Genomic DNA, 10344 nt, shown 5'->3' with positions numbered 1-10344 from the left:
TAGTTTAATGAGATTGCTAGAAAGGTTCATGGCACAAAAAAAACTGTGGTAAGGCTGGTTCATGTTTAGTGAATAGTTATAAGATTTAACAAAATTTAGCTTTCAACTACGGTAGACTAATTATTGAGAAGTATTAACAAGTCTGCCTGTGGAGGCCTAATGTTATAAGGATGCTGATGGGGAAACAATGGGAGTGAAACTGATCAGAATACCTACTCACTCTTTTCTCATTCTCCCTTAGAGTGGAATTACCTTGAATAGAAAGCTGTGCTTAGCTAAAAAAAAGGTTTTACCCATGAGCTCCCCTCTTCAACTGTTTTAGAATACATTTGTATTCTAGAACACTTTATTGGGACTTAGCTGCTAATATGGAAAATTTAGGTAATTTGAAATTTCCAAGAATGTAGATTGCCTGTTTGTCTTGGTATAAATTGTAAACTATCTAATGTTAAGACAAAACCCTCTGGAAGTTAAGTATCAGGTACTACTACTCTTGCTGTTTTAGTGGTAGCCATGTTATCAGGGAGGACTAGTTTAAAGAAATAACACTGAGATCTCGATTACCTCTATGAGAGCGTCTTTGAATTGGATAGCAGGAATGCTGCTTAACTGCTGCACTATGATTAATAAAATTTAAGATTTTGCACCATCTCTGGGCATGGCTTTGAGGAAACACTTTTGGATACAAATAACCCTGCTGCTGCTACTGCTAAGTCACTTCAGTTGTGTCCGACTCTGTGTGACCCCAGAGACAGCAGCCCACCAGGCTCCCCCGTTCCTGGGATTCTCCAGGCAAGAACACTGGAGTGGGTTGCCATTTCCTTCTCCAATGCATGAAAGTGAAATATTAAAGTGAAATCGCTCAGTAGTGTCCAACTCTTAGTGACCCCATGGACTGCAGCCTACCAGGGTCCTCCATCCATGGGATTTTCCAGGCAAGATTACTGGAGTGGGGTGCCATTGCCTTCTCCACAAATAACCCTAAATTTATATAATTAGGTAAATATGGATTAATCACAAAAATACCCACTTGGGTTCTAAATGACACTGTATGTAGACTTAAAGTTGATACAAAGGCACACAGGAAAACTCTTCCTCCATGTGGGGAAAGAAAAATCCCAGTAATATTTAGTTCTAAAATTAGGACAACTTTCAGAATCTCTAAATCCTACATATTTGAGATAAATAATAAGGTGATATGTACTACCATAGGCCGAATGCTTGTATCTCTCCAGGTTTGTATGTTGAAAGTGAACCCCCAATTTGTTGGTATTTGAATGGGGAAGGTGATGAGGTCAAGGGGGTGGAGCTCTCACGAGTGGGATTAGTGCCCTCATAAGAGAAACTTTAGAGATTACCCTTGCCCCTCTGCCATGTGAGGACACAGAAAATAAGTCTACAAAATTAGGAAAACAGACTCTCACCAGATAGCAAATCTGCTGGTGCTTTGATCTTGGACTTTCTAGCCTTCAGAACTGAGAGATAAATTTCTATTGTTGAATAAACCACCCAGGCTATGGTATTTTGTTATAGCAGCCTGGAGAGACTAAGACAAGCAATGAAAACTAAGCCTCGTTAAAAATGAAGAAGGTTCTTTTTGGCCCCACCTTGGAGCTCTCAGGGTCTTAGTTCTCTCAGTGAAAGCATAGAGAAAAAATAAAACAACATAAAAATGGGTTTTAAAAAAGAAGTGAGATCCTAGTATTTATGGAAAAACACAGAAGAGCATTTCTATAGCTTTGAGGCTAGAGATGCTTTATTGATTTTCAATTTTTAAAGTCAAGCTATGGACAAAAGCATAGCAGATATGGTGCTGACTGTAAGATACATGGAGATATTAACACCTTTGACACTATGATAGGAAAGTCTGGCCTCAGGAGATTTCAGGGGAGGGGGAGGGGAGCCTTAATAGCCTCACCTTTTGAACTGGAAAACCAAAAGTTACTATGAAAACTTAATGAAGAAAAGAAACGGAGAGGTTTAAGATAGTCTCTAAAGTTATAAAAAAAAAATCACAGCAGACAAGAAAAATTAGCTATAATATTGATACTGAAAGGAAAGGAAGCCCCATGGTAGAAAATTAAAGGTTAACTGTCTTATTGGAGAGTCAATAGACCATACTGAGTAAAATATATCGGGAGTTGGTATGTCCGGAACTAAAGGTATTAGCACATACTGCAGCTGTTTAATTGTTGTCTATCAAAAGAATTAAAAATATCAAAAACTATCCTTGAGTCTACGGTTGGAGCAGGAAGGACGGGGCAACATTAGCTTTGCATCCTAAGCTCTTGTGAACATTATAATTTGTAGAAGTGAGCATGTGCTATAAATATAATTTTAATAAAAACGTAATAAAATGTTAATTATAAAAAAACGAAGAAGGTTCAAATACAGTGTAGTTAAAACGGTGAAGTCATTTTTATTTCAGTACTTGACAAAATACCCCATAAAATTCAAAACTTCTACCATTATACAAAAATAGGTCTCTACAAGTGATATTATCTGTCTTCATCACCAGTAGCAAATATATTAGGCAGAAACATGTAACTTCAGTAGCCTTATAAGAAAAGTGCAGGACACCTCAAGCTACACATTCAACTGTATCATAATGCCAAAAGTTTAATCTTTTCACCCATTAGATAAATAACACAATGTTTATAATTTAATCATTTAAATTAGCATTCCACAAATATACATGTAATTGAATGATTATTGTGCATGAATACATACACAGTGCTTATATGTACAAATTCCAGTTTTCATGTGCTGGCAAGGGCTTTGTATACAATCATAAGCTGTGTTCGCATTGGTCCCATTGAATATCCACAATACAAAAGCACAAAAGAACCATTGATTTACAAAAGGAAATCTGTTTAAAATCAATTCATGATGTTTCAAAGGATTATCTTCTCATGCCAGCATGAAACTGAGTCGAACCTATAAGACAGGAACAGGATAGTTCAATGATTTCAGATCAGATTGTGACTTAGACTAACTAGTTCATGATGGGCAGAAGATTATTTCCTATCGTTAAAAAAAAATGCTTTGTTTTCTCCTAAAGAAGTTTTATTCAAACTTGATTTTTTTAAAAAGAGATTTTGAATATATATATTCAAAAGCATCTGTATCTGTCTCCGTAACATGCTAGGTGAGATTAACATTAAGATTTTCTGGAAAGTGCCCTGCGGGCTGAATGTTCTATAGAACATTTTGCTCTTCAAAATCTTGTGAAATTTAGATGCTCAGACCAACAAAGTCCAGCTATGATAATAAAAGTTTCCTATAGCAACAAGTTGTTTGAGTTAGACAATTTCTTGTATGAAGAGATAAACTACTAAAAACAACTGGTGATGAGTCCTATCTATTTTGTAGGAATAGCAGAAAAAAGGGTCTCTAATAATAGTTATATATATATATATAATATATGCATGTCTGTGTGTATGAAAGTTGTCTTAAAGGTCATTAAATTGAAATGATTTAAAACCTTTGAATCAGGAGTGAACTGAAAAGAGGGAAAGAGGTTTTTCTCACAATCCACTTCTAAGAATGAAATTTTTTGTGTGTTTTTGAAGAGAAAAAATAAAAGGTCATCCTTACAGTCTTTGGACTGGGATGGGTTCCTCGGATCATACACAAAAGCACAAGGCTGGAACAAAGATTATAGCCACACTAAGTGATTAAGGAACCTGTGTCTTCCTCTCGCCTCCCTATGCCTTATCTGCATGCGCAGAAGCAATTGCTTTGGAACAAGTCCTCCAGCAGTCTCTGGAAGCTTCAGAGTATCTGCACATCGGTGCTCATCGTGCATCTCACCTAATCTTCTCAATGAGACGAGCAGGGATTTTTTGGGGGAAGAGTGGGATCCAGGGTGATAAATCCTGTTTTGTCTTAAATTCCTAAAGGGTAGCTGATAACTCATGCACTGAACTAGAAAATTTGATTAATAATGAGGAAAGTCAAAGAATTTCAAAAAGAGAAAGATTTCCAGGCCTATCTAGCACTGTGGTGCTGCCAATACTTGGTTAAGCTGAGGGTACCTGACTGCACAGTTCCAAGTCGTCTTTGCAGTGCCTCCAGCCGAGTGATATAATCTGTCAGGGCTCTGTCAGGATCATAATTCTGAAGCTGAGAACATGCTAAGGAACCAGGGTTTAAATCAGCTGGAAGGCCTGGGTACCTATGAGATTAAAAATATGAAGATGAATCCAAATTATCCAGAAACAATGCAAGTAACTCATGAACCTACCTCCACCCCTGCCCTCAAAAGGCAGACCACATGTATACTCCCCAGTCTATATGTATCCACCCACCTCTGAGTCTGCCATGTGTTAAGGAAAAAACTTGTCAATAAATTCAAAGCAGTCACTAAGTCATCAAAAGAACGTCCAACACAACTGCTATTGCAGAGAACATCAATGAAGGCTGCATAAATATAAATGCATATAAATGCATCTTGTCCTGCAAACTTCAGAGATTTTTTTTCATAATTCCAAAGACTCAATTTTAGTTAATGCCTTTCTTAATGTCTAGCCACAGCACATATACTGAATAACACTTGATCAACTCTGTTTCCTTTACCCCTGGAAACCAGTTACAAATTCAAAAACTATTTTTGGTTCTGGGCATTAGATTATGTAAACAATATATAACTAAAGACATGTTTAGCTATTTCATTGCAAAGCCCCAACAGTGTCCTTCATTCTCTGTTATTAGTATAAGGACTGATGTTGAAGCTGAAGCACCAATACTTTGGCCACCTGATGCAAAGAGCTGACTCACTGGAAAAGACCCTGATGCTGAGAAAGATTGGGGGGGTCAGAAGGATAATAGGGTGGCAGAGGATGAGATGGTTGGTTGGCATCACCAAATCAATGGACATGAGTTTGAGCAAACTCCAGGAGACAGTGGAGGACAGGGAAGCCTAGTGTGCTATAGTCTATGAAGTCACAAAGAGCTGGACATGACTTAGTGACTGAACAATAACAACACTGGTATAGATTTTATCAAACTCTTACCTATTTTGAAACGGTAAAGGAGACCTTGGATAGTCCAGATCTGATCTTGAGCGGTATGCAGTATGTCTCGGTTCTCCATAGAGCTCCAGCCCGCCAGAAGAATGATAAAATGTGTCCGTCTTTTCTGCACCTAAAGTAATCCAAAATGTACCTTGTAAAGAAAAGAAAAATACCAAGCCCTTGAAAAATTTCTACAAAGCAGATAAGGTTCAAAAGACTGACTATACTGCCCTATACTACACTATCTCCTATTTATAATCATTTTCAATTATTCTTGCTACAGAAATAGCAAGAGAAATTGCTAGAGAAACAATAGTATAGCTTATTTTTTTAACCTTTGAATATTAGAATTTCTGATAATCTGGAACTATACCTCTAAGAAAATATTTTACTCTGAGGAGTGTCTGAGTGTATGTGTTATGAGAGAAAAGGCAATGTGGATTAACAATATTAGACTGTTAATGCTATTAATATTAAGTCCTTTTATCACTCTATTCTGCTGACTTTCATTGGAAAAAACTGGAACCAAGACATACTAACTTACAACACAGAATTCATTATGGTTCAAATTTCAGCTGTTTCAGTATAAGGATGTATGTGTGTGTGCTCAGTCATGTCTGACTCTTTGTGACCCTATGGACTGTAGCCCTCCAGGCTCCTCTGTCCATGGAATTCTCCAGGCAAGAATAATGGAGGGGGTTGCCATTCCCATCCCCGGGGATCTTCCTGACCCAGGGATTGAACTCGTGTCTCCTGCGTTAGTGGGGAGATTCTTTACCACTGAGCCACCGGGATGCATGTTTCAAAAACACTTCATTTAGAATAGTACCAAATATACTTCTTCCATCTCTGCACAGAAGAGGAAAAGGTGGTTTACTACCAGTACATGTCAGTTATGCTGTGTGTCTATAGCTCTGTGTGCTTCCCAGCTTCTCATCTCCTCCTTTTGCCTGAAATGCTGAAGCCCTAGTGTTTGAGTATAGAGAGAAGGAATTTTAACTTTTATATCACCTATTGGTAAACCCAGAAACCCGTTTAATATTGCTAAATTGTGAAAACTTCAAATTGAAACTTCCACATAATAGAGTAAGAGCAATCCTATCTCGAACCAGAACCTTAAATGCAGTTGAACAGAGTGGGCTCTGGAGCCAACAGCTAGGGCCACCATCTCCTACTGGGTAATTTGTTGCAAATGACAAAAGCTTTCTGTGCTTCAGTTTTTCATCCGTAATTTTGCTTACATCACAGAATTGTGAGAATACATGGAAAGAAGTGGGGCCTAGTGTGAACCAAGTGTGCCATAAAAATCAGCTCTTTTACTACTCTTCAGAACAGCAAGGTCCTCAGCTTTATTAGTTATAAGGGCTCTGCCTTTGGACAACACAGGTCCCAGAACACATTATTTGGAAGGTTATTATATATGCAGTAATTTTAGAGAAATCACCAACATAAGAAAAAATTCTATTTTGACTTCACCTGGATTCAATCCAAAGCCATCCCTGTTAATATTGATGGAACCAGAACTTGTGACTCGATGCCACCGTCGAACCAAAAATTTCATTCTAAAAAAGATTCCAATGGAAAATTTCACAGAACATCTATAGTGTAAAGAGTATAGACACACACTTTCTACAGAATTCAAGTCATACATTTAAATATTAATGCAGATCAAATTTCAATATAATCACGTGGCTAATATTATGCCAATGTCCCGTGGTTTGTGATAAAACTAACTGAAGCAGAACAGGGCTTTTCCCATGAGGCAGAGGTTTCCTGCTGCCAGTACCATGTTCTGTCTTTAGAGGAACATGGGACACAGAGACGAAGAGCGAATGTAACAGAAAAGGGAAGCTGGATGGGCAAAGAAAGGGTGAGGAAAAATGAAAAGAGGAGGAAAGAATGGAGACTAAGGGCAGAGGAGATGGAAAGAGAACAGAAAGATGCTTAATTTGGCAGTGAGAGCGAGTGGGGAAGCAAGAAGAGTGAGGCCGTGCAGTCAGGGATGGGATACAGTGCTGGCCTCCAGAGGGGCGGGGTGGCTGCGGCACCGCCCGGCTGCAGCCAACGCTGCTGCCCCGTCCTGGCCCCAGGAGCTCATGGGGCGCCAGTTCCCTGCCCCGTCCTGGCCCCAGGAGCTCATGGGGCGCCAGTTCCCTGCCCCGTCCTGGCCCCAGGAGCTCATGGGGCGCCAGTTCCCTGCCCCGTCCTGGCCCCAGGAGCTCATGGGGCGCCAGTTCCCTGCCCCGTCCTGGCCCCAGGAGCTCATGGGGCGCCAGTTCCCTGCCCCGTCCTGGCCCCAGGAGCTCATGGGGCGCCAGTTCCCTGCCCCATCCTGGCCCCAGGAGCTCATGGGGCGCCAGTTCTGATTTCTTATTTCAACTCGTTTCCAGGCTTGGTTTTTAGGACGGTCAAAATACAACGAACATACAAGAGAAGAAGAAGACCGTGACAGTGTGAAGTCCTTCAATGGGAACTGGCTCTCAAGGAGCCTTCCTGAGTCCTGGAAACCGAGATGAACAGCTAACGCCTGTGACCTCTCACTTACTGTCTGGAGGGCCGTGCATATTGCTCTGCCCCAGGAGAGAGTGAGTGACGATTAAATCTTTTTTCTTTGTCAATGCACCTCCCGGCACTTAACCCTGTATAGGCTGTACCAGGTAATGAAGGGAATGAAAGGAAGGAAAGCTCTTTGCTTTCTCCAACCCTCTAATTCTTATACCAGTGCTGAGAAATGACAGAACCAGACAGGAAGCCATCTGGGAGACACAGTCTGCAGGCTGTAAGGCCCTGGCAGTGCGGAGGCCAGCTGAGAAGGGCAGTGAGGAGCTGAAAGATAGCATATGGTCCCCAGCACACAAAAACACTAATACCACCTCTTATTCTGCCTCTGTGGCCTTCTGAGGTGCTTGTGAGTAACCTGAATACAATGGGATTGGACAGTACTTAAAAAAAAAATGTCCTTTGAGACTGTCTGCCGCCTACAGAAGCAAAGGGAGGGGCAGTAAGGACAAAGCAACGAGGTGTCTGGGTGCATCCAGCCAGGTGAGAGGGCGGCAGGAGGCTATGTCGTCAAGGGAGTCAGATTCCTGGCTCCATTTCAGCCACATACAGAGTGAGCATGGGAGTGCCTAGCTTGGAAGGCCAAAAAGGAGCAGCAAACGGCCCCAGCAGAGCCCAACACACACTCAGGCCAGGGATTTCTACAGCTGGGCTGCTGGAGGGGCTGTGGTAGTAGTGAAGAAAATGAAGCTATGCCGAGGTAACTTTTCAAAAAGCATTTTTCTCCCTTATGATCTCTTTTCTTTCTATGTCTGAACTAGTTCATGGGCTTATTTAGATTAAAAAAAAAAAAGAGAGGGACCACCCAGACCGGATATTCCAGCTGAGTCACTGGCTGGCTGCCTCTGGGAGGGCCCTTTCCGTAGGGTCTGTCCGGTATGATGTGAAGTTCCCCTCCCTGACTAGAGGATGAAAACCTGCCCAGAGGGAGGCGTGTTTCAGTGACGTCAAGAGACTCCTACTGGATGACTACAGGGCGCAGGAGGCAGAGCAGAGAGAGAGGACTAAAAATAACTCAGTTTCTCAGAATGCATTCTACTCAATGCCTTTTCTTTCGAGTACCTCACCTGGAAATAGCCATGGACACTCTGACGACTGACCGAAACCTGGTGAAGCCCTTTGGTCGGTTGGTGATCACCTCCAGGTCTGTGAAGGCCGGCTGTCCCCCCATGCGGGCCAGCAGGGCCAGGGTGGCCTCCTCACACTCCTGGAACCCACCCAGTAACAGGAGCAGGTATTTCTTCTGATAAATGAGAGCTTTCCGAAAGCTTTCTGCCCTCAGGTATTTGCCATAAATTCTCTGTTTAAAGGGAAGAAAAACAGAAAGACATTATTCAAACTGTTCTGCAGGGGAAGATAATCTAGACTTTACTTTTAGTAGCAGGAGTAGAATGGCTGGTACCTCATCGCTGTTTTCTATTTTACCAGCAAAGTGAAAAGTAAAGCTAGACCTTGATACTTCCACTTCCATTTAGTCAATGAATTTTAGCTCCTATTAATCATAGTTAACGCAAATGTTTTTGTCTTCGCCAAAAACAGTATAAAGCTTTTAGAGCACAGAGTGTAATAGTACAGAGCTACTTTTATTACCATCATCACGTTTAACTTTGTCAGTGTTAATATTTTCCATCTCTTGAAGAGTCGTAAACTTACATTCATGCCATAGTTGGAATAAATATTACAAACGTTTTCTTTTTTTGGATTTTAAGTTAACTGATTAAGGTAGTTGTCCTATTAATACAATATTCATTATAAGTCATAAGAGACGCTATTTAGAGGGCTTACCATTACAGAGCATGATCCTCTAATATTGACAGTAGCAGAGCTTCTATACGGAATTGAAAAGCTAACTTTCTGTTGGTTTATTAGGGATGAGACTGTGGGAATGGGGACCGTGAGCTCAGGGTGCTGCTTCTGTGACCTCTGTGAGTTTAATCTGGTCCCAATCCTGGGCATGCTTTACCACAGTTTTTTTGTGACTAGCTAGAGACCTCATTCATGACAGACTGAGATACCTGGAGAAACCACCTCAGTGTGACCTCAAATTCTTTAGTCTGACCATTAGGGTTAGTGAGAGATGAAATAAGGCAAGAGCAGAGAACCGACTTTGTTGTATGTTCAGCTGGAGGATGTCTCCTACCTTTATAGCGGCATGCTCGGAATCAGGGCTCAGATTCTGCAGTAGAGCTTCGTTCCTCAGCTCGGCTTTGAGTTTGTACACTTCAGCTTCTGCCCTCTTCAAGGATTTCTGGAGAGCCAGTTTTTCTCTGTTCCACACTTCTTTTTCTGAGGTGATGATGGCTTCAATGTTGGGGCCACCACTGAGTGAAAACCTAGAAGACTGCAGAGGCCAGAGCCTACTTATGTGATTTTAAAGAACAAGTCTCTGAAGAAAAGTCTGAATTTAACTTATTAAAGGTATCCCTATGGGAGATATAGAGTAGTATTCAGCTTTCCCACCTCAGATGGAGAAGTTCAAAGCCAATCTCAACTGACATTAGGAGGCTCGGATGGTAAAGAATATGCCTGCAAGGCTGGAGATCTGGGTTCAATCCCTGAGTCAGGAAGATCCCGAGACAGGAATGGCAACTGCAGTACTCTTGCCTGGAGAACCCCGTGGACAGAGGAGCGTGGAGGGCTGCAGTCCACAGGGTCGCAAAGAACTGAACTCGAGAGAGCGACTCATAGGACAACATTAACTTTTAAGTTTATGGCCTTGCTGAGCAGATTAACTTTACAACTAAAAGTCCCTATGAAAGCCCGGACCCAT

The 10344-nt window shown here is 41.4% G+C and overlaps 1 protein-coding gene across 3 annotated transcripts in view; it reads right to left on the bottom strand.

Annotated features, from left to right (window-relative positions):
- Nucleotides 1–2399: 2399 nt before the first annotated feature.
- Nucleotides 2400–10344, bottom strand: part of AKAP9 (A-kinase anchoring protein 9) — a 164044-nt gene continuing 156099 nt past the window's right edge. For 2 of the 3 annotated variants that reach the window (XM_006078355.4, XM_044946428.2), the window contains 6 exons: nt 9715–9915; nt 8642–8874; nt 6492–6577; nt 5016–5145; nt 4038–4177; nt 2400–2937 (listed from right to left, as the gene is read on the bottom strand). In XM_006078355.4, the coding sequence (XP_006078417.4) occupies nt 2903–2937; nt 4038–4177; nt 5016–5145; nt 6492–6577; nt 8642–8874; nt 9715–9915 (825 nt within the window). In that variant the 3' untranslated portion in view covers nt 2400–2902. Of the gene's footprint in view, nt 2938–4037; nt 4178–5015; nt 5167–6491; nt 6578–8641; nt 8875–9714; nt 9916–10344 lie in introns of all 3 variants that reach the window. The other variant, XM_025290830.3, reaches the window with a different exon arrangement.

This window comes from Bubalus bubalis, chromosome 8 (assembly GCF_019923935.1).
Source record: "Bubalus bubalis isolate 160015118507 breed Murrah chromosome 8, NDDB_SH_1, whole genome shotgun sequence".
NCBI lineage: Eukaryota > Metazoa > Chordata > Mammalia > Artiodactyla > Bovidae > Bubalus > Bubalus bubalis.
The sequence above is the reverse complement of the archived record's forward strand: the minus strand, read 5'-3'. Positions and strand labels throughout refer to the sequence as shown.